Source organism: Apiospora marii, assembly GCF_038362585.1.
Source record: "Apiospora marii strain CBS 49790 chromosome Unknown utg000001l_segment0_segment0, whole genome shotgun sequence".
Taxonomy (NCBI): domain Eukaryota; kingdom Fungi; phylum Ascomycota; class Sordariomycetes; order Amphisphaeriales; family Apiosporaceae; genus Apiospora; species Apiospora marii.
In genome coordinates this window covers 2,095,733-2,119,106 of record NW_027117372.1, presented here as the reverse complement: position 1 = coordinate 2,119,106, position 23,374 = coordinate 2,095,733, and the positions used below count along the sequence as shown (strand labels likewise).

The 23,374-nt window shown below is 54.3% G+C and overlaps 7 protein-coding genes across 7 annotated transcripts; 3 read left to right on the top strand and 4 right to left on the bottom strand.

Moving 5' to 3' along the window:
- Positions 1–3,671: 3,671 nt before the first annotated feature.
- PG985_000680 (White-opaque regulator 2) lies at positions 3,672–5,844 on the top strand (the record flags this gene model as incomplete). Its single annotated transcript, XM_066820449.1, has 2 exons — positions 3,672–3,775; positions 3,843–5,844. 2 exons carry the CDS (start codon positions 3,672–3,674, stop codon positions 5,842–5,844), a joined length of 2,106 nt encoding a protein of 701 aa, XP_066691328.1.
- A 1,050-nt stretch (positions 5,845–6,894) lies between these two features.
- Positions 6,895–9,496, top strand: PG985_000679 (uncharacterized protein; the record flags this gene model as incomplete). The annotated part of the gene is made up of 5 exons (XM_066820448.1): positions 6,895–7,350; positions 7,461–7,669; positions 7,722–8,482; positions 8,546–9,309; positions 9,368–9,496. The coding sequence occupies 5 exons, from the start codon at positions 6,895–6,897 to the stop codon at positions 9,494–9,496; spliced, it is 2,319 nt and encodes a 772-aa protein (XP_066691327.1).
- A 4,614-nt stretch (positions 9,497–14,110) lies between these two features.
- Positions 14,111–15,493, top strand: PG985_000678 (Nitrogen metabolite repression protein; the record flags this gene model as incomplete). The annotated part of the gene is made up of 1 exon (XM_066820447.1): positions 14,111–15,493. The coding sequence occupies one exon, from the start codon at positions 14,111–14,113 to the stop codon at positions 15,491–15,493; it is 1,383 nt and encodes a 460-aa protein (XP_066691326.1).
- A 1,340-nt stretch (positions 15,494–16,833) lies between these two features.
- On the bottom strand, positions 16,834–17,979 carry PG985_000677 (uncharacterized protein; the record flags this gene model as incomplete). Its single annotated transcript, XM_066820446.1, has 1 exon — positions 16,834–17,979. The coding sequence occupies one exon, from the start codon at positions 17,977–17,979 to the stop codon at positions 16,834–16,836; it is 1,146 nt and encodes a 381-aa protein (XP_066691325.1).
- Positions 17,980–18,012: 33 nt separating this feature from the next.
- Positions 18,013–18,630, bottom strand: PG985_000676 (uncharacterized protein; the record flags this gene model as incomplete). The annotated part of the gene is made up of 1 exon (XM_066820445.1): positions 18,013–18,630. One exon carries the CDS (start codon positions 18,628–18,630, stop codon positions 18,013–18,015), a length of 618 nt encoding a protein of 205 aa, XP_066691324.1.
- Positions 18,631–19,668: 1,038 nt separating this feature from the next.
- Positions 19,669–20,730, bottom strand: PG985_000675 (ribosomal protein L32; the record flags this gene model as incomplete). Its single annotated transcript, XM_066820444.1, has 1 exon — positions 19,669–20,730. The coding sequence occupies one exon, from the start codon at positions 20,728–20,730 to the stop codon at positions 19,669–19,671; it is 1,062 nt and encodes a 353-aa protein (XP_066691323.1).
- Positions 20,731–22,317: 1,587 nt separating this feature from the next.
- Positions 22,318–23,038, bottom strand: PG985_000674 (3'-5' exoribonuclease CSL4; the record flags this gene model as incomplete). The annotated part of the gene is made up of 2 exons (XM_066820443.1): positions 22,318–22,488; positions 22,574–23,038. 2 exons carry the CDS (start codon positions 23,036–23,038, stop codon positions 22,318–22,320), a joined length of 636 nt encoding a protein of 211 aa, XP_066691322.1.
- Positions 23,039–23,374: the final 336 nt, after the last annotated feature.

Genomic DNA, 23,374 nt, shown 5'->3' with positions numbered 1-23,374 from the left:
CCGCGAACGCGATTCGGGGTAATGAATCTGGAGCTTTGCATTTGCCACCGGCTTCGCAAAGAACTCTGAATATCTGCATGTTGTCATGTCATACGAGGAGTCGTCGTCTTACTCAGATGCAGTCACACCCCAAGGCGACCGCTGATGTGGGGGATGCGGAGACTCGCAATGTACATACCTATGCAATGCCCGTACGTATGCTTTGCCTGCAAGTAGCTCATTACTGTATGCGAGCACAAATACTGGCTGGTCTAATGACGTCCGACTTGGTTGGAAGTCAAGGGAAGTACCGACGCACATGGGCTATTCATGTTGTTATCAAAAAGGGCCGAAAGAGAACGCCAGTAGGTCAAATCCGAACTGGTCGGCTGCTGTGCTACACAATGACGCTTCGATTCCGGCGTTGAAGCTTACCACTTCACTCGTTGGAGAGTCTTCGTTGTGGAGTCGACATAGGATATGCCTCGCCCAGTCCGGCATATAGATAGGTTGCTTATACTTGCACATACACGAGAGATCGTACAAATGCGGTACAGATCGACGGAAGTGTGTTAGCTGGTCAAGGTCTTGATTCCCTTGAACGTTATCGTGGGCTTGGGCGACAGAGAAAGAGAAAAGAAATGCATGGACCGACCGGCTCCATCGGCGCAACAATTCGACCGAGCTCAAGCTGTCAAAGAAGAAGTATTTCTCGAGACTACCGGGGCCTTTGCATCCTCCAGTGTACTGCGTATGCATGGCGCAAAAGCTGTCTTGGTCTCGGTGGCTTGTGGCTTGAAGTAACGAGGACCCCGGGACCTCTGGATCCCGGCTGGGCTGGAATCCTCCTGGCAACTTTTTGATATGCTACTGTACCTAGTAGATGCCAGCTAGTGCAGGAGGCCTGGAAATCATGGGGGTTGCACGGTAGGGCTGAAGCCAAGATAGATGGGACCTGTATCTTCCTCTGCGTATGGCCCCCAAAATCTGACGAGCAGCTTGTTGCATTGTGTGGTAGTATTCAAGTACTAACCAGCGCGCAGTGCTTGGTCACCGTTGGGCAGGTATAGTTGCATGCGAGTGCGATTGGATATCGTACATTTTTGGCCGTCATAGGGCTGAAGCAGGTGGGTACTCGCCCCCAAACCATCAGGATGTAGATGGGATTGCGTCCCATGAGCGGCATGAATAGCTAGGCGGGCCGCTTCCGCGTTCGCCAGGCTGGGGGGAGCGAGCTCGTCGGGGGTTAAAGGCAGCATGCTTTGCGCGGGAGGCAACCAGGTGGCATGCCTAGTGGCCCCTATGCGCCATCCTCACCGTACTTAGCGGTTGAGAGACAGTGGTAAATGTTAGGGAAAAGAAGCCATGCGAGCCGAGTTGAAGCGGTCTGCAGGGAACGGAACGGATTGGGTCTGGAGGGACGGAGCGGCTGTGATTGGATCCATGTGTTTTGCGCAGCACACACAAGTGCCTACCGAGTCATCGATGCCGGCACCAAGGAGGGGTCGTTGTTGCGGGCGCGGGGTCTAAGCCACGCCTCGCTACTGCAGAATGTGGCATCGTCAATACCGTTAGCTCCGGCTTAGATGCCAAGATGGACTGATGCGTGGAGCCGTCGCGACGAAGGGAAAAGGGAAAGAACATCTTGGCAGTATTGCTGCAGTTCAGAGTTACTCGAAGGGAAGAAAAGTCTGGCAACGGCGGATGTTGAGGGTAGGCAGGGCACACTGTGTATGGTAGAAAGAGAAGGGCCCGCCAGAGAGTCTTGAGAGTTGAAGGATGTTGGCATGACGTCCCATTAGGCTTATCAGAAGACTTGACGATCAGTTGAACTGTGGAAGATCCATGGGATGAGATGACGGGGACTCCAGACGGGCGGTGCTCTCGCGCTTCAACTGATCACAGACGCCATCAATTGCGACTTGTAGGGATTTGGGAGGGATAGCCCTCAGTGTTGGAGTCCAATCAATCAGAGAGGCCGACCAGACTTACTCGTTCGGCAATTTGTAGGGGGGTCCTTGTTGTAGGTCAGTAGGTTAGCGCTACGGCAACTAGTAACATTGGCCTCATGTTCAGGTACTGTACCTATAAACTTCGTCCATCATAGTTTCTTTCCCCTTGTTGTCTAGGCGGTTCTTCGCGCCATTGATACCTGAGGGTTGTGTTGGCTTTTGCATAGGACGGAGGGCAAGGAGACACGATCACTTCCTCATCACCGTCGTGTAATTGCTGAATTAGACAACTCACCAAGACTGTTTATGAAACATGTAGACAACTGCTGTGCTTCTTGCTGTACCACAACGAGCTGTGACGTTGCGAGCCGTGATACATTCATCTTGACTTATCACGGGGCAGTCGTGGCTACATTGTTTGCTTCTCCGAGTCGAGACGGGCCCTTCTCTTCTCCGAGTAAGCAGCTACTCGGAGAGGGTTGCTGCATCAATATGGCAATACTTGCTCTCCTCGCATCAATTCTGGTGATACCCCATTATCATTGCATTCAGCTAGCCGCCCTGACGGCTGAGACGATCTCCAATCCCGGTGGGGGGTGCTTGATTCCGTCATCAAACATCCACAGCTTGAACTACAACATACCGGCATATACCATGAATGAAGGTAGGGTGTTCAATGGCCGCGGTTTATTATATTCTATCTCGGATCGAAGCGAATGGGAAAGTCCGTCATTGGGAAATGTGAGTAATGCCTCGGTGAATCAACATGCAAGCTCCAAGACGGTGGCACTGGGCAGGCCGACAGCGCATCCGAACGGTGCTTGTGGTTGGGTGGAAAGCGGCTCAAGAATCCGCCCTTTTCCCTCCTGGATCGCGACATTGGGAACATGCAAAAGCAAGTCATCGGACTTGGTGTGCCCATACAGTATCCCGTGCTTGGGGGAGGGACTTGGAGGCTTGTACTTGGCTGTAGTAGTAGGTAGGTAATTTGCGGTCTTGCATCGCCGTGCATCGAGCAGGTAGTACATGCAGGGAGGGGTGGACCGCCCTGCCTGCACTAATGCATGTGCTTGTCGATTCGAGCCATCAGGGGAGTGACTCTACATTATTATACCAATACCTGCCCACCTGCCTCTTGTCTAAGCCACTGGGAGTTTTTCCCTTAATTCAACCATCCCGCCGCGGCACATATATGTACGAGGAACTTCAAGCCGTGCCACATCCATACATACCTACATATCTGCTTGCATTAACCTATGTTCCTCCTCTCAGCAACTTAAGTATCTGGACATCATATATCCAGACTGTGTGCTTGCGACATAGTCTGTGGTTGCAAGTTCTCTCGGCTCGCCTCACTCCAGCTGATCCGGCTCTATTGGGAGTTCTGATCGCATAGCTGTCGCAAACGCAAACAACAACCAACCCCTCTCTATCCGGCATCCTCCACGCTTGATCTTTGTGCCATCCCGTGACATGCTAAGCAAGCTGCCATGGGAATTCCGACAACAAAAGTCACTGATCCGTACACACAACACTCAACCGTGGACAAGACCTGCCGACGCCTTCACTTCTTGAGAGCGGTATCCGACCTGCGGGCACGATATATACCCCACGTGCACGTGCACTCACTACCTCCTCGATAGCTGGTATAGGTGCTGGGCGCGGGAAATAGAAGAAGTTCTAGTCGGATTCGGCCAGGCGCGCGCGCTCTCTCGCTCTTTCTCGCTCTCTGGGTTCAGCATGTCTACATCCCCCATCGCCGGCGAGGGGTCGCAGCAGCAACCCAAAAAGACGGGGACAAGGACCAGTAGGCCCAAGGTCAAGACGGGATGTACTAATTGCAAGTATGCGACTCCGCTCCTTCCACGCCGCCACCTTGACAAGTGCGCACGACTTACAAAATCACTACAGGCTGCGAAGGATCAAATGCGACGAGAAAAGACCTGCTTGTTCTCAATGCGTCAAATCCAAGAAAACATGCACTGGCTACCCCCCACCACCCAGAAGAAGGCCGTTTGAGGAGCCCATTCTCGCGCCAAGGCCCACGTCAGAGACGGGCTTAGCATTAGCACCAGCCAGGCCGCCGGCGCAGCGTCTAGTACCTACCGTCATCCAGGCCAAGCCTCTACGAATGCCTCAACAGCCATTGCCGCATCCCCGAACTCCTCCGCTAACCCCCACAGTAACGTCCAGCTCTTTGACCCTGCATCGGCCGAGCTTCAGTCTAGCTTTCGACCCCCAAGAAGGCTTATACTTCCAGCTGTTCCGTGAGCGTACAGCTAGCGAGCTATCTGGTTTCTTCGATTCCTCCTTTTGGACTCGGAGCGTGTTACAGGAGTGTCATGCCGAGGAGGCGGTGCGACATTCAGTGGTAGCGTTGGGTGCGCTGTACAAGACCCTGGAGAAAATGTCCGAAACACCTCCCACATCTCCAAGTGACCATTTCGACCCAGCCGACAACGCCAAGATGCATTGGGAAGTTGCCTTCCGCCATTACTCCGATGCGCTTACATGCATGTTCGCCTCAACGCGCCAGGATCTGTCATCGCAGAGGAGCAGTCTTATGGCCACCGTGCTGTTGGCTTGTTTCGATTCATTCATCGGGGATCATAAACAAGCCATTGTACAAATCCAGAATGGACTGAGACTACTGGAGAAGCTCAGAGAGGAGCGACGGAGGGCTTTCCTGCCAAAGCCCGAGGAACCCGTCGAGCAAGATCTGATCCAGATGTTCACTCGGCTTGCGATTCAAGCAAAGTCTTATGATATGGCTTTCCACTTCCCTCATCCGTTCGTTATCCGGCTCACCCCGCAAGAAAGCGATGCTGCATCGCCGTCATCAGAGGGAGGTTCTCCTGTCTCTACGAACCAGACACCAATCCCCGAGAGGTTTGAGTCCCTGTTGGAAAGTCGGCTCGCTTGGGACGCTCTGTTAGAGAAGATATTCCGCTTTACAGAGACCATGTTCCAGTTCACGACCACCACGAGCCCAATGGGTATCCTACCCACTTCGCTCAAGCAGTACGGCATGATATTCCGCAACGAGATCGAGGCATGGTCTAAAGCGTTTGATGGCATCCTGGTTTCACGCAACGCACCGGGAAAGAGCAGCCAAGAAAAGGCAGCAATTGCGGTTCTGAAGATGTTCCAGATCATGGGCCAAATCTTGTTTTTGATGACATTTAGCGACAGCGAGTTACAGTTCGATGCTTTCTTGCCGCAGTTCCAGGCCATAGTTGATTTGGCCAGTGAGGTTGTCGGCGACGAAGAACGAAGGGCCGCCGCCAGACGTTGCCCAGACCAACGGTGGTGCCAGCATGCGGCAGGCCATACCGACATCTTCGGTGGCCACGACTTTACTGCACCGCATATAAAACCCAGTTTCAGTGCGGATCTTGGCATAGTCCCGCCCCTGTTTGTGGTGGCAACCAAATGTCGGGACCCATTCATCCGGAGGAAGGCTATCCAACTGCTGAGAAGTAGCTCCCGAAGAGAGGGCATGTGGGATAGTGAATTAACAGCCCGCATTGGGATGTGGATTGCCGCCATCGAGGAAGAGGACGGCGGCTTCTTTGACGATGCCCCGTCGCCGCACACGGCCTATAGCGCAACTGGCAGGAGCTCAGCGGGCAGCCCAGGGTCGCTGTCCAATGAATCGGTGGGGTTCTCCGATGACGTACCGTTGGGCCCAGGGGGCAATGCTCGCTGGGGCAGCAACGGCCGTCGTGAGAGCATACCGGTCAGCGTGATAGGACGGACGGAGAAGAGAACGATACCCGAGGACAAGCGGGTCATGGTTCGGGCCGTCCAGTTCGACCTTCGTGAACGCATCGCCACGCTCCAGTGCGGCGCACGCAATCTGACGCCGGGCATGCAAGACATCAAGACGCGAACGACCAGGATCGTGTGGTGAAGCATGATCAATCAGTCTAGGTCTGCTGGTCAGACCTCCACTCCCTGATGTAACGAACTCACGACACTCCACGTCCTCGATGGGGAATTTCCCCCCTATGTGCGACTCAATGTACCACCATTTTGGCACTGCATTCTGGCACAGGTACGGATTTATAGCAAGGCAAGCAAACGGCAAGCATTTGCATATTTATTTACCTAGAGTTGGGACGAGCAAGTCAGTTAATGTTTCTTGAAAATCTACAAATATGCGCAAGCAAAAGGTCGATCTACCAACTTGAAAGGGGAGAGGATCTCATGTTTTTATCTTGAGCTAGATTAGTATCGAAATACAATCAGTGTATAAGTCGAATATATTGATTGATTCTTTCCGTCACAAGTCGTCACATCTTGCTCGTTCTCCATGCCTTACAAGTGACAAATAGATATAAGCGTGTACGTAGGAGACTGTAGTGAGGTAGGAGGTGAGTTGGTCATTATGTGCCGTTTTTGGTAACGCCGTGAAATACAAGTACATGGATGTATGCATGTATACATCGAATCATATGTAGCATAGGTGAAGTCGGGGTAGGCAGGGTTCACACTAGGTAAGTAGCCCCTAAACCCAGTATACTGGGCTCAGATGACGCTACCCTGTTAAGGAGCTGCGGCTGAAAGTCGAAGGTTGGCAGACAAACTGCCGGCGGCCGGCTTGCTCCCGAATGCGGCACAGTATTTTGGGCACTTATTAACGTAGTAAGCAAGCTGACCGACCGCACATTCATCCATCCTTAATTTCTATGTCGATCCAACCCAGACCAAAGACGTTTCCATGACCTGATGCCATGGGTATACTGAATGATTAGAGAGGCACGAGTGACAGGAAATAAGGAAAAGCATTGCGCCCACCTTTGGAGGGATACCTTATCAATTCTTCTTTACCATCCCCGCCGGATATAAGCACCCTAATCGCCGTTCAGCCCCAAGTTCATCGATGCTACAAGAGTAGGTCGGTATACCTACAGATATCCACCCATCGTCTCTCTCCCACTCGGGACGAACCGAGGAAACCATGGCCTCCGTACCTAGTAGCAGCATACCGCCCCACATAGGAGCCTCTAGCAGCCAGCAGCAGCAGCCGCAGCCGCCGCCGCACGTGAAGCGCACGCGCGTACTCCTAAGCTGCGGCAGCTGCCGCGCCTCCAAGCTGAAATGCGACCGGCTGTCGCCGTGCGGCCAATGCGCCAAGAAGGGCCGGTCGGAGTCGTGCGCGTACGCGCCGCGGCCCCAGAAGGCGCGGCCGGTCAAGGGCATGGCGGCGCGGCTGAAGCGGCTCGAGGGCATGGTCCGGGGCATGATCGACGTCCCCGGGGGCAGCAATGTAGGCGGAGAGGGAGGAGGGGGAGGAGCAGCGCTGCCCGCGCAGGTCCCAAGCGAGGGGAAGAACCCCGGTGGACAAGTGGTCGTGCAGAGCGAGCGTTCTACGAACTATGTTGGCGGCACGCACTTCATGGCCATTCTCGAAGATGTAAGCAATGAAATATCACAGTCCCTTTCTCGTTTGGTTCTTTTTTTCATGTCTTACTATAAATAACTGGTTTGTATATATCATGTCTTACAGAAAAATAATTTGCGTAGATCGACGAGCTCAAGAACTATTTCGATGTCTCTGATGGAGGAGGAGAGACTCAGGATCCGTTTGAGATCGATGGGGGGCCAGAGTTGGTCGTCTTCTCCAAGAACGTCCCCCGGACACGGGATGAGTTCTTAGCCCTATTACCGGAGAAGAGCATCATAGACCGCCTCATGCTCCGGTATTTCAACTCGAACAGTCCCTCGCAGCGTAGGTGCAAGCTTTCCACACAGTATCAAGAGAGCTAGACGAATACAAACTAACAGGAATGTGTCGGAAGACGTCATTCACAGACCGACATTCAGCAACGAGTATGCGGGATTTTGGCGGGATCCTTCAAGACCATCACTGCACTGGATAGCGATGCTTTTCATGGTTGTCGCTCTTGGCCTCTTCTTCTCGATATACCAGGCGCCGCATGAACTGGAAGGAGAGTCGGACATAAGCCCCGAAGAGCGCTTCAAGTTGTATCGCGGGGCCGCAGGTTGGGCGCTCGTGGCCGGAAAGTACAATCAGCCAGGCCCTTCGACCATCCAGGCTTTTATCCTCTACACCGAAGGCGATTTCCTGTTCGACCGTCATTCCCAAATGAACTGCTATTTGCTTTGCTCCACCTTGATCCGGCTCATGCTCAAGATGGGATTGCACCGGGACCCGAGCAAGGTTCCAAACCTTTCGATATATGATGGTGAGATGCGCCGGCGGTGGTGGCATTTGGCGGTCATGATCGATCTGCTCGTTGGATTCCATCTAGGCCTTCCCTGCATGATTCACGGAATCGATAGTGACACGGCGCTTCCCCGCAACCTCCACGATGAAGACTTCGATTCGAAGAGGACCATCTTACCCCCAGCGAGACCAGAGTCGGACTACACAGCCTTGACCTATCCCATCAACAAAGCTCGGATTAGTCGAGTGTTTGGATTAGTTGCTAAACAAGCCCACGCGCTCAAAACTCCTACATTTGCCGAGGTCACGAGAGTGGATGGTCTACTGGAAGAAGCTTGGAGTGAAGTGCCGAACTTCAGTGAGTATTGGCCCTTGCGTGCCCTGCCCCCTATTTCTGGGTCGAGTCGCTAACCGTCGACAGTGAAAGTAAAGCCAATATCGCAGTGTGTCACCGATCCGGTCATGCAGGTCGTGCAGAGGTTCGGTCTGGCATTGCTCTATCAGAAGAGCCGCTTAGTTCTGCATCGGCGGTATTTGACAGAGGTTGCGCCTAGCAAGGAACAAAGCTACTCCAGAAGGACTTGTCTGGAAGCTGCGCTCGCCCTTGTAGACTACCAGCGCAGCATATTCGAAGCAGCCAAGCCTGGAGCAATGCTTCATCAGAACGGGTGGTTCGTGTCATCGTTGGCCCTCAATGACTACCTCCTCGCAGATGTGATTGTAGCGCTTGTTATTCAGAGCCCGCATTACGCCGAGGCGGGGGGCAACTTTGACTGGATCTCCCACGGGGCTCCAGCACCATCCAAGACAGTCTTACTAGACCGTCTCAGGCTCTCACTTATCATCTGGAAAGAGATGGCCACACAAGTTCCGGATTGCAAGAGAGCAGTTCGAGTCGTCGAGACGATCCTGATGAAGACGGAATCAATGAGAGGCGTGCCGGCCAATGCTGTTTCCCTGGACAGTACACCAGCGGGCTCCAGTGACGCGACAACGGGTTCCATGGAGGGCCTGTCAATTGACGGCGCTGCCACGAATACAGCGTCGAGCAGTATTGGCTCGGTAGACATCTATGACGCAGCCTTGTATCCGGGACATCAGACCGACTTGGCCGATTACGACGTCGCGCAAGATGACCTGTCCTGGATTCAACAGATGGACGTGTCTGGAAGCAACTATGATTGGGTAAGCAAAAGTGTCATAGCCTTTATGATCGAAAGTATTGACAGGATTTGTCCCGCAGAGCCAGCTGGAAACCCTGATGAACCAAGACATTGCGGAAGACCAGTTCGTGGGCAACGCATCATCCAGCCAACCATGGATTGATCAGAATCCACTGGACGATCTGGACTTCTTGGGCTCGATTTCGTGAAAGCCCGAATGGTACTCGTTAACACATAGCCCGAATGGGACTCATTCTGGGACGACAACAGTCGACTTCGTACAGGACGAATATATTCCCAACAGCCGGGCCTGTCTCCGAGAGACGCCTGGGTCACTCCTATGAAAGTCATCTGGGTAACACAGATAGAAATGGTGCGTTACTTGTAGAATCTGTTGCGGGCCCTGCCGGGATTACGTGTTGAGCCAAAAGATAAGACTGCATGGGTTCGCACGCAACCTTGATGGCTGCGGCAGCAAACAGCAACCTGCGGCCGCAAATTTGCAAATCGGGATATTACCTGCCTGCCTTCCTCTTGGCCAGACCGGTCAACAGTCGTCACGCCATCGGGTATTGATGGCGACCAAACTGTAGGTACATAGGCAGGTAGTGGTGGAACTGCTGCAGGAGGATCGCGGGGTAAACACATAACGGGTATCCATTTCCCCGCGGCATATCACTGGCTGGGCGCCGATTCTGGCTGCTCCTGGCGCTCAGCGAATCTTATCTATCAAGAACCATTTGATTGGCTGTATGATTAGGCCACCAGATGATGTAGCCACCATATCTATTACAACCTATTCAAAGATAAGCCGGGTACGCTATTATGATTTTATGTACACCAGATATGCGTGCCCCGTTAGCTTGGGATACCCCAGACTGAACGAGACGGAGATTAGAGTGCGTAAGGCCCCCGGGTGCTTTTGTTGGTTAGATCCGATTTGCGGCAAGCACAGGGGGGTCGATTCCAGACAAAGAGAAAGCCAGGTCGAGGAGGAGGACACAACGGGGAGGAGGGGAGACAGGAGGAGACAGGATCGATTGATGCGACTCTCCGCGGAAATGTTGAAAGTTACGCGAAAGTGGTACTCGATGGAAATCAAGGTGCTACAGTTAGTTTTCCAGTGGATGACGGCATGGTGCACTTAAAGGGGCTTTTTCCCACTGAAAGGGCCAGAGGAAACAAGAAGAGGCTGGAGTCGACTATACCATGTTCGTACGTATTTCTTAGGTAACAAGCAACCGATCTGATTCGTTCCGAGCGCCCGCCCTCAATCAGTATGCGTCCCATCCATTGAGATACATGCGGGGCTTGAGCTTATTTATTTTGTTGCTTTGGCGAGTCCCTCCTCCATGCGCAAGCCCACTGCTTCCTCTGCTCTCTGCTCGGTGGCTCGCTCTCTCTTGGGCAACTCCAGCAGTCAAGGCTCAAAAGTCAGACCAACCCCGGCGTATGTAGTCGTATGCAAATCGAAAAGGCTAGACCCTCCGGTCACACGATGGAATCGAGGTGGCTACTCACACAGCTCCGACATCGCTAATAAAAGATGGAAAACACATTTCTCAATCGGGCGTTGGATTCATCCCAAAAGTCGACTGACAGCCCCAAGACTAAACCGCATACCTACCACTGCACATCACCTTGAAGTTATCTGGTGTTTGGTGCATTGACCTCCCCCATCCTTAAACTTATGTAGGGCTCAGCTGAGTCGCTAATCGCCCAGAAGTATAAACCCCCCGTATAGGGTTAACCCATAATACGATGGTGATTGGATTATAAGCGCGGCTCTTGCCAAATTGGGTTTGCTTTTTGGTAGGTCGTGTGTGTACGTCGTCCAACTTGTACATTGCGACAAGACACCATTGCAGATCATCGTGACAACGGATACCCGCGAGAAGCTTCTTTTTCCTTCAAAAATCTTTTAAGCATCTGGCCCATCGAAGTCCCACCCTCTTAGCATATGAGCGATATCCGGGTAAGGAGCCACGTGCCCACGGGGTCTTCAGAGAGAATGGGTCGTTCGCCGTGTGTCCTGCACAGAGATGGACCCCGGTGGCATCCTGAAAGGGGCCTGCTATCCGGCGGCCTGCTGGTGCTATAGGGACCGCGTCGCACACGGTTCTTGAAGCATCGCCTTTCCAAAGGACTGGGTGGCTTGGTCTAGCCAACGCCTGTGTTTCGGTTGATTTTGGTGCTAACATGTAGTTGCGACCTGGTATTTGCGGAATCATCTCCGAGCATACTGCGAATCCTCTTTATATGGGTCAAGGGGCTGCAGCTGCGGGAGTTCCTGGGTGTCGGATTTTTACGCTCTTGGGAAATCTCTGCTGCAAGGGACCATTTCACGATGTCAAGAAGGTGTTTCCATTACTTTAGAGACGTACAAGGACAAAGAAGGCGACATATTGCCGAACCCACACCACCCGCTAGCTAGTGCGTATACGGGTAGTAGCACACACGGCCAAAGGGACTTGAGCCCAATAAGCGTCTGGATTTCCGCGAGCAGATACAGATTAAATTAACGGGCAGGCTACGCCTAGTCCAGGAGCCGTCAAAATCAACAGAAGTGGACAGACCAGACTGCCAGAGTCCGGCATGATGAGTTCGGACGAGTGAGAAGGACTTTTCGGCGCCAGCCAGCGAGCGCCCAGAGCCAGACGATGGGAATTCCGTTACCTAATCTAAACCAGGTAGACTCCTCACATTTTTTGCTCTCCAGAACCTAGCCTAACCTAAGCAGAAGCCAACTGGACGGTGAAGGGATTTTATTAGCTAAAATCGGACCCTGATGCTGCGCAGGAAAATTATGTATGCAGGTTAGCAGTGCAGCGTGTGCAGTAGCAGACAGTAGTAGATACATGTAGAGTGCGAACCCCTCGATATGCTGGATGAGGTCAAGCTAGATGCGAGATTGACGGTTTCCTTGGGCGACCACGCTCGAGCAATCAAGCAATTGCCAGGCAAGGCACGCAGGCTTCGACAGCCACTTGGGAATTCCCATTACTTGATAGACCGAACTATGAGATAATCATCTGATCTTGACTGCGGGCTTTTTTGGCTTGACGAATTTTTTCATCTTCTATCCTGCTCCTGGTTCCATACCCTACTGTGAATTGTTCCATATTGAGGTTATCTGCTGTGGACGACCGAACGTCTCTTTTGGAACCGGTGTTTGAAACGGAGCAAGTGGTCTGGCTAATAGTGCCTACCTGCCTCCTACCTGAACACCACCACCACCACCACCACCATCCTGATCGACTTACACGTCATCTCCATCACGTAGTATACCTATGCTACAACCTCTGCATACCGTTGGATTGAATACAAGCTACCGACCGTCTTGTTTTTTTTTTTTTTTTTCTTCTTCCCACTGTGCCTACCCTGCTGTACCTCGTTCCCCTCACAGAAGAAGAGTGCTTGCTTGCTTGCTTTCGCGACAGGCAGAAAAAGATAAGGCTAGAAAGCCCGACCGATCTGAGTTTCGTCTAAGGCAAGGCTTTTGATGCAATAAGCCTCCCGTACCGACGGACCAGTTCCCTATCAATCAACTATCTAACGGCCACACCGCCCGATTTCGCTAGATAGTAGTCGAATAGGTACCTACCTAGGTATGTTATTCAACAGTGCCTGCTTCATTTGCTTCTGGATCGTGCCGCCTGCCGACTCCGTTTCCTCTCACTTGCGTGCGCTCCCGGACTCCCAGTCCTATCCTGCCTCCCCGATCTCTTTGCTACCTACACACAAGTCTTTCCTAGATCCAGTCAGTGACCACCACACACTGCATACCCCCCCGGAGCCCAGCAAAATCCCAAGCACCAAGCACACACACACACACGCACACTGCGAATGCAATGCCTGCAAACCATTCTGCCCACAATTTCGAACACGTCTAGCAGTACAAGTTCCCCATTGGACTATTTCGCCGGCAGCGTCTACTAGTGTGGATACAAGCCAAATCAGCCTTCCACTTCAGGCACGTTTGCTCTGATCTGCTGATACATTGGAACCCATCGTGGAGGCCCAGGGTGGAAAAGAGGTCTGACACTCTGTCCGCGACTCGTCTGGGGCCTGTTTCGCTTGCTTTTTGACCTTCCTACTTGCACGCAACCCTCTTGTCAATTTTCTGCCGGCGATCCGCCTCAAGGTCGTCCTTATCCTCGCTGCTCACCGGACTGGGGATATCATCTCATCTTTCTTTTTCCCGCCCACCAGGTACCTTGGCCGATAAACGCCCACTAATTCGTATTCGCCAGCCCTATCGAAGGAGACTCGACTCTATCCCTTGCAGGGTAGATACATGCCAAGTATCTGATCGGGCTTGTTCGAAACATCAGAGTCAACTCGTGCTGGCCTTTTTTCTTTTTTTCTTTCTCCCCGAGGTGCTTAAGCCCATTCTCTGCGATATATTACTCGAGCAGGTAGCAGGCCGAGAGGCAGCAGATATCCGACGGGTGATCTGTGTTATGCACTATCGTCTCACGTCGATAGGCTCGGGCCATTCTTTTTGAAGAAACGCTCTGTCAAAGCTCAGCTCCCTGTCGCGTTGATTGGCTGCCCGACAATTCTTATGACCTGATTAGGCCTTTCTTTGTTCTTCGGATTTCCCAGGACCCCTGAGAGCGCCAGGGCCAGAAATAACATTACAACATACGTGCAATTAAGCGACAACCGATACACTTGTTTATCTACATAGCCAGGAGCGAGTTTCTGATATTTGCCCCTTTGCATTTCTTGGGGTCGCCTGCCAGTTTCCTCTCCCATCCCGCCACAACATCACCCCTCCCCAAGGCCAAGAAGGCGCTGCTGCTTCCGCCATCTACGCCATGCCTCCTACTTCTGAGCCTATTCCCATTCGAACTGATCTGGCCATAAGACCAGCACCCGCGGACCACCAGGGCAACTCCTATACCAAATCCGGGGCCGGCCAGTCAAGACACAAACACACGCGATCTTCTTATTCAGAGAGTTCACCCCTAGTGTCGAGGAATAATTCCCTGAGCTTTCGTCCTCTCAAGCGCTCGATGCCCTCGCCGGATAAGACGATTGCCGTGATCAATGCGAGCGGCCGCCAAGCTGCTTCTTTAATCAGGATAGCGACTGCGGTTGGCTATAAAGTGCGGGCGCAGCTGCGAAACCTGGAGGGCGTGATAGCAACCGAGGTGTCCACCAATCCGAACGTGACCGTTTTCGTTGGCGAGCTTTACATTCGAAAAAAGCCGGATGATAACCGGGACGTCACAGCTAATGCCCACATTCCGGGCATCTCTGTCAACCAGGATCTAATTTCGTCATTATTCCGTGGAGCCCAGCTGGCATTCATCAACACCACATTCTACGGCAACGAGCTCCAGATTGGAGAGGCTATCGCGGACACTGCGAAAAGGGCTGGCGTTCACCATTTCATATATTCGTCTATGCCCGACCATGCTGCATACAACCCCGATTGGCCGTCACTGCCCCTCTGGGCAGCTAAACATAAAGTAGAGGAGTACATTCGGAAAATTGAGCTCCCCGCGACCTATGTTTACACGGGCATCTACAACAATAACTTCACCTCGCTTCCTTATCCGCTCTTCTGCATGGAGCTGAAACCTGATGGCTCCTTTGAATGGCAAGCTCCGTTCCACCCCGATGCCAAGCTCCCATGGCTCGATGCCGAACATGACGTCGGCCCTGCTATCTTGCAGCTCTTCAAGGATGGGCCGTCCAAATGGAATGGGAAACGCATTGCTCTAGCATACGAGCATCTCTCGCCACTCGAAGTCTGTAAGGCATTTGAGGCCGGTGTCGGCGTGCCTGTGAGCTATAAGCGGGGTCCTATCGAGGTGAAGGTCAAGATCCCTGAAGGTTACAGGGAACAACTGGTAGCCTTGGAGAAGCTGTTTTCGCCGCACAATGCAAATCCCGAGGAACAACCACCCTACTTTGGAGACATAGAGTTGGAGCAGGGCTGCCCCGATAGTGCACTGGCTTTGTGGGAAGGGCCCCGGGGGTTAGGAGAGTATGCACAAGAGATATTCCCACTGGAGGAGGAAGCAAACGGAATGACCTGGATGCTAGACGAGGAGGAAGAACCGGTCCACAATGGTCACAACTACTCGAATGGGGATTATCAAGACGAAGCGGAGGATGGAGATGACGATTCAATCGACGAGGGCCTGGTCATGAGAGGATTGAAGAGAGACGAAGAAGAATGGCTCGCATAGCCGTGAACCCTCTCTCCCAGGTCGTTGGCTCCTTACGTTTACGAAGGGCCGAGACAGATCCGTCACCCATGCGCCACGCCACGCCAAACCGCACTCCGCCGCACTGGGAAGGTTGAAGGTGCCAATCACGACTAGATTGAAGGACGCGAAGTGGCCAGCATCGGGTTCATCTCCGACGCCCGTCGGCCACTTCAGACAAAAATGATTTACGACAACCCCTTCGAATCAGATATTTGCTTGCATTACAGGGCATCTTTTGGCGTATTAAACTCAAAAACTTTGGCTGATGAAGAATCCATTGGCGACATAGTATGGCGGTCTGAATGCGGGCTGGGTAATCGTGAATCATTACTCGGGGCTGCCATTTCTGGTTATGACGAACAACAAAAGCGCTTCTTTATATGCATCGAAGGTGACCCGGCGTTTGCGTAGATACAAAAAGGGGGTTTGCGGTGGGCCTCTAGCGATTTGCTTAATGATATTATTGTATCTCCCTTTCCTCATTTTCTTGCATATTCCAAGCAACGACCCGCGTAACGACCTTACATGAATTGGAGGACAAGTTTCGGAAGATGTTCGATGGCTGGCACTCTTCGGTTGCTATGAATTGGAGATGATGTTTCCTTGCATACCCTATCGATCATCAGCGGCAGTTGTTCGTGGTCTCGGTCTGGTAATGTGGGTAATACACGCCAGAAAGGGCGGCGATAATTTCTGAGCAAAGATGGCGTGGATATAGACACTGGTATTGGGGGTTTGGGGTGCCAACCAGATGGATTGTGCATTGCCGCCTCACTCCCTTCTGTTGGAATCTATGATCTCCCAATAAGAAAAAGACACCTGAAGTCCTATCAGCCACGGTAGCTGATATGCACCTCGCTCCGTCTCTCGTTGCATTAACATGTCTGGGCGGCCGGTCCATCACTCTAGGCAGGAGTGTATCCCTTGACAGTTGATTGCATTAGTGGATGACGGATAGCACGGTCGACGGACACGACACCGGCTGCAAGCAGCCGTTTCCCAGCATCCCTCCGAATATATTGCATCGTCAAGATCAGCGAATACATGCATATCTTAAGTGGATGCTTGCATGTGGAGAACCCGATCTGCGCGGCGCAGGCAATCGTACGATGGGAGGATGGTATCGGGATGGGGCTTTCTGAAATAGGGAGGTACATATATGTAGCTGGGTGTGCATGCATCAGGGGGCACAGAAGGACACAAGACACGAAACGCCATCGTCGGCGTAAACAAGAAGAGCTGGCGCAATGTGATCTATCAGCGCGGAATGGAAAGGCATCCGATCAGCAAGCATCAAACATGGCCCGGAGCGCTACCAACTAAGACTTTCTGCTAAGACGGATGTCGCGACATTCGAGCCCTTGGCTCGCACACCCCCATTGGAGGTGGGCGATCGGCGTGGTACCGGGCTCGTCGTCCCAACACCAGGTGTCTTCGTTCTTGAAGGACACGTTGAGAGCCCGCAGTCTCGGCGTCGCGGTCTTCCAGGGACCCCATCCAGAAACCCCTGCACCTGCTGCCTCCTTGCTGGTTTGCGGTCGCGGCAGCAGCAACCCCTTGGGAACTCTGGGTGTTATCGGAGATCCTGTCAAAAAGGCCATGAGAAGGCCCAGTGTCCGTTTACCCCCCGACCAGGCCGGTAGCGCGTCATAGAACCAGAGGTCGTCGTTGATGGTGAGAACCTCGAGGCTTGGGGGGAGGAGAGCGCAAAGCTCGGCGGCCGCGGCGAGCAGCATGTCGTGGTAGGGGTCATCAGCGGACTTGATCCCCTTGACAGCGCCTTCGGCGTCATCTTCGTCTTCGCTCCACCAGTCCGTGTCCCCAGGGGCCAGCACGTACCAATTGGACGATGATTGCCCGAAGAGGACGGACAGCGACACGTGCAGCGACTTGAGCGCCGGGAAGCCGACGGCGAAATTGTCGCCCCCGAGCCGGCCCTTGAGTACCTGTCCCAGGCTCTCCACGTCACACGCCTCGTCCGCGAACAGGGAGACGGCGAGCGTTAGGCTCTCGAGCGTGGGCTCGACGTGATACAGCGCCCGCCGGACCGCGGCGCAGTCGACGGGCGCCGTGGTCGAGGGCTGGTGCAGGACGACGTGCAGGGTCCGCAGCAGCGGGGTCGCGGCGAGGATCGTCTCGAGAACGGTCTCGGGGGCGTATTGTAGCCGCACGTGGAGCGTTGTCAGGCGCGAGGCCCGGGGCGGCGTGCCCAGCGGCCATAATCCGTCGTCGACGTCGTAGCCGACTCCGAGGGCGTGCTGGAGGTCGCACTCCTTCTTACTGAAGGGCAGCGGCAGGGAGAGCTCCTCGAGCGCCGGGAGGTAGAAGAGGAGCAGCGCCAGGTCGAGGTTCTCGCCCTCGCCGGCTTGCTTCCACTGGGGCGTGTTCCGGCCCCAGTCGTCGGAGCTCGTCGTCCGGCCGCGCAGCCACTTGGCCTTAGCTTCGGGGGATCTCCACCAGCTCATATCCTCGGAAGAGGCGGAGTCTTGATCGTCGGCTCACTGTTCGGTAGGTATGTTGATGTGGCGTAGCTTCCTTAGGTTCGTGCTCGTCGCGGGTTGGCTGTGGACGCCGAGCAGGTGGCGGAACATGCGGAGAATCCAGTTATCGCTACCGCCGGGAGCGGTAGCGAAGAGGATCTCCGGCGAGGCCTCGAGGGACTCGAGCTCGGCACAATAAGCCAGAACCAAGGCCACCAGCGCCTTGGTCTCGCCGTCCTGGAGCGCGCGACGCCAGTCCTCCCGGTCCGGCATCTGTAGGTCTTCGAGGATAGCCTCGAACAGCAGCCTGTTCTCGTTCCACCACCTGTCGCGGTCGAAGAACAAAGGCCCTGCTACCGCTTCGTCCTTGTGCCGAGACACGAGCTTGAGGTGCCGGAGGAGCGGGGCCGGACCATCCCGTCGGACGAGGAGCCGGAGCAGAGAGGCGAGCGGCTGGCTCTGGTTGGGCAAGGCAGTGGGGTTGTAGGCCAATGTCACCGTGTCCAACAGAAACGGCTGGGCGAAGGCGTGTAGGTTCCTGCATGTTTTCGACAGGCGCAGGAGGTCGCTTACGTCCAAGTGAGTCACGATTGTCGTTGCCAGCTCTGTGGGCAAAGCTAGGAAGGGTGCCGCCATGATAGTCTAGGGAAGGAGACCGGACTTGTGACAATTATGCCCACGACGATAATATAAGGCATGTCGAGAATCGATTGATAGAATATATGGCACGCCGAATTGCACAAGTAACCCTGCCCCCAGGCAGACACTTTCGACGGATGAATCTAGTTGCTTCGCCTTGTGGAGGATCGGTGGTCGACGGAAACACTATACCTGGGAATAATATTACTTACTGTATCTGCTGCTTAGCGCCCCCATAAATGCGTGCCAGCACTCCACGAGGGGCACCGATGCTGCGCTTCAGGACTACACAGCCAACCACGCCACTTGCAAATAAATCGCAGCCAGGGTTTCAATGAGAACGAAGCTGCCGCCGGCCTTCTCGTTCTCCCCGGCGTCTCCTCGTTAGGTGTGCGGCACGAATGGAGCCGGAGCCGAACTGTCTAGCTGGCCCAAGCCGGTTATCGTCATTTGTCTGAACCGGATAGCCGGGGCAACGCAGACCGGCCCTTCCCCTATTCAGCCCGATGGCCAGTATCACCATACCAATTACCACAGGAGAGGCGCAGCGTCCTTGCGTAGGCACGTCTCTGCACACTCCGAAAAATAAAGTACGATGTAAATCAACGTTGTATAGTTGCAGATATTAAGAGTACACTAAAATACATATCTTCATTGTCGTAAAAGCATAAGTCGTAAATGGAGGAGGCACCTCTTGTTCCCAGTTTTCCCCCCCTATGCCTTCCCTCCATGGTAAACCGACCCCCCGTCCCAAAGGTGATGAGATGCTTCGTATATCCCGAACCATGCAGATGATAGATGCCTTGCCGAATATTTCCCCCAAGCCAATGAAATAATGCGACGGAACACCGTGGGTATCGATCTCATGCTCCTTCCTTCCTTTCCTGCCTCGGATCGTATCATTTTTGACTTTCCGAGGACCCTTCCCAAGTGCCCGATCCATGCTAGTTATCCAAGGAGCAAAAAAACACATAGACAAATAAAACAAATAATAAAGACAGGAGGCGAAGGTGTAAACCCCGCCTCCCTCATTTTTTAGCGAGGAGCGTTGCCACCCTCCTCGTCTTCCTCGCCGAGGATGCGCGAGATGCGCTCGATGCGGGCGACGGACCCCTCGAGTCGCTCGAGACGGCCGCGCTTCTCGTCCTCGCGGCGCTCGAGGACGCCCACCCGCTCCTCGAGCTGGGCCCGCGCCCGCCGCTCGCTGGCCACCATCTCGTTGGCCTGCTCGAACAGCGTGACGCTGAGCTCCTCCACCTCGCGGCTCGTCTCGTTGAGCCGGCCCTCGGCTGCCTGCCGCAGCGACTGCTCCCGCGTCAGCGCCTCCATCAGGTCGTCCGCGCTCGGCGTCGGCGACGGGAGCGGGTGCGGGTGCAGGGACGAAGGGTCTTTTGCCGCTGCCGCCGCTGCTGCCGACGAGAATAAGGCGGATGATGCCATGAAGGAGCCGCGCGTGACTGCGGCGGCGGCGGCGGCGGCCGATTGTTGCGAGTTGTGGCTGCTGTGGTTGTTGGCGGCGAGGTTGGGCGTCGATTTGCGCGGGGAGAGGAGCTGGCTGATACGGGAGGAGGCCGCTTGCGCCACGGCGCCGCCGAAGAAACCCGACCCCCGCGGCGAGGGGGCCTCGGTGACCGCCGTGGAGGGGCGGGAGTTTCGGGTGGAGGCGGCGCCCGAGTTCATGATGCCGAGGCCGTTCATGGACGAGGACAGCGGCCTTGCGACGGACGATGACGACATGGTGGTGGCGGTGGTGGCCGTGGGGGCGGCGCTGCTCATGGAGGCGGCCCGCAGGCGCGACAGCTCGTCCTCGTAGTCGGCCCAGCGGTCGACGGCGGCGGTGGCCTTCTTGTTGAGCAGGTGGACCTGGGCCTCGAGGTCGGCAATCTGCTTCTGGGCCTCGAGCAGGGCCGTGTGCGGGTCCGAGACGGACAGGAAGGGCAGCGAGTTCCCACAGTGCGGGCAGCAGGGCGAGGTGCTCCGCGACCGCGGCCGGCCCTTTGCCGTCGTCGTGGTCGACCGGGGCCGCGTGGGGGTAGAGGGGTTGTTCGTTGCTGGTGTCGCGGTGTTGGTGGTGCTATTTGGTGGGTGGGTTTTCATCGTGAGAGGGGTGGGCGGTAGCGTCATGGTCATTACTTTCGACATGATCGCAAGGCCACTAACACTGCAATGCGTCTATGCGGGCGGGTTGGCGGTGTTGCGGTGCGGGCTCTTCTAATATTGCCTTTTAGGTCCTTGATGCCCCTGTGTAATTGAATTGGATTGCTCTGGGTCCCAAATCTTCTGTTTCTTGTTGAAAAAGTCTTGTTTCGTTTTTGTCTTTCAAGTTGTTTGTAAATCGGTTCCAATTACCCCAAGGCATGCAATGCTCTGCGGTCAGTGTGTAGTGCAAATATTCCGGGGGCTGACAGATTAGTTTTATGGTGTTCCTCTTTTTAGTCGATCGCAAGAATGCCCGAGCATGACGTCCATGGAGCATACATTTGCCAGAGATCAGTCGTAGATTCCTGCCAGAAACCCAGGAAAACAAGGCGGGAAATTGGAAGGTTGGGCAAAAGTGGCAGCGAAGACGTCAATTCTTATTTGTCGCGCTCGGCCTACCAGCCAACACCCCCAATCTGTCGTACATGGACATTACATTGCCAATTGATCTGCCGCGCAATACCATCCGAAAAATCAGGTTCCAGGATCTGGCCTGCGGCGGAGGCTATGTTTCTGGCCTGGCCAGAGCCCAAATCAATCATCAATCCAATGCGAGAGGGCTGCTGGATGTTCCAGACATGGGGGGTGCCGTCCTTGTGCGTCCCTGCGCGTCCCTGCTGAATCGAACCTACTGCAAGCACTGCTATTTCTGGGTGGCGGGGGTTCATGGATCTGCGTATCACACAGAGGCGCAGTGGCCGCAATGCCGTAGCCGCTACAATGTGCACTCTATTCTAATATTTAAGGGTCTCGCTTTTGGCCACGGTCATTCTGCTGCCGATTGATGGATGTTTTAGTCCATTTCGTGCGACAGATTGGGAGGGTGGTTCTTCGTTATTCCTGCCTACCTGCAACAGCGCAAGGCCCCAAGCCCCTGCGAGAATCAACCGGTCAAGTCTCAAGAACAAGCAGTTTTAAGGAAAATATCCTTTTATTCCATTGACTGTTGTTACCTGGAGTAAGTGGAATAATCAAGACAGGCTGACAGGTCCTGTTAATGGAGAAAGTACGGTTTATTCCTGCAGCCGCTTGGCGCTTACTAGTTGTGTCAATAACCCCCATACCCCCCTGTGGGAACTCGGGTTTAGCCTCGCCAGGGATTGATGATAGCAGGTTGTTTAGATGGCCAATTCGACGGTAGCCTTCCAGACATGGTCGTGGGCAGTTGCCATTGCTTCGGGCACTCTCTCAGGCTTTGTTTCAAATCAAGGTTAAAACTTGAAACTGCCGTACCAAGAGTTCAATCAATACAGCAGCAGCCAATGCGTTTCATTTCCGTGTAATGAACCAGTCGACACAGCGACCAATACATGTCGTCATGGCGTCGAAATGCCGCCTTCACGTCGCGACATGCCACACTTTAAGCCCCCAAAGGGCTCGAGAGCCGGTGGTTCAGTTCCGACTCGATTTCAGCACGATTTCACTGACGGGAATTCATTGGACGTGGTGATGTATTTATGCAGCCGAGTTTGCGAGCACACCCTCTCAAAATGGCTTGGCGACTTTTCTGTTCTCATTGATGCCCGTCTCCGGGTCTCTGTACTCCTTCCAACTGACGGGGTACATGTTGTTTCCGGCCTCGCTCGTGGCCATGATGACGCCGAGTTCGTTGCTTGCGGTCGCGAGATAGTAGCTGGCCTGGTCACCCAGGGAAATCTAGTCAAACAGCCACATTAGCCCACCTGGTCACGAACACCGCCTGGTTCTAACATATGAGTAGCCAAAAAGGAGTAGGACTTACCACCTGCGCCCTCACAATATCACCGGGCCGGAAGCTCTCGTAGATCTTGACCTTGTCCTTCTCGGTCGCGCGCACGTCCTGGGGGCGGATGACACCCTGCCACTCGGCCTCGAGCACGGTTTCGCCGACGACGAGGATGGCGACGGTGGCCTGGCGCGGCTGAATGCGGGTGACGCGGCAGAGCACGATGTTGCCAACCTCGGGCAGCACCTCGCGCTTTTCTGAGATGCCGGTCCGGGAGACGGAGATGGTGGGTAGCTGCTGGGCGGGCGCGGACGGGAGGCCGGCAATCTTGTTGAGGCGCTTGGCGGGGCCTGGCACGCTCTTCTTCTCGGGTTGCGCAACGGTCACAGTGCCTAGCACCGACGAGTACAGGTTCGCCTCGTGGATATGGGTGCCGGGGCCGGCGACGTATTTGTTCGACGGGCCCAAGAGCTGGCCTGGAATGGCGATTGTTTGCGCCATCGTCGTCGAGAGAGAGGGCGGGCGGCGGTGGAGTGGAATGTGTGATGTCAACGCTTCACAAGGCACGATAAGAAATCCTACCAACTTTTTTTTTCCTGACAAGCTACAGCAAGTCGGAGTTTTAGTCACTTTACCTCCGCGATCTCCCAGGGGAGCTGAACAGAGCGGGCTTGAGCTGGGAGCTGGGAAAAAAGGAGTGGGGCGCTGGAGGTTCTAGCGCAAGGATGCAATCTGTACTAAAATTGAGCTGCAGGCAAAGAGGAGCACCGAGTCGCCAGACAGGCTGATGATTGGAAAGCAGCATCGAGCCATGCCATGCCAATGCAGCATCCCGGT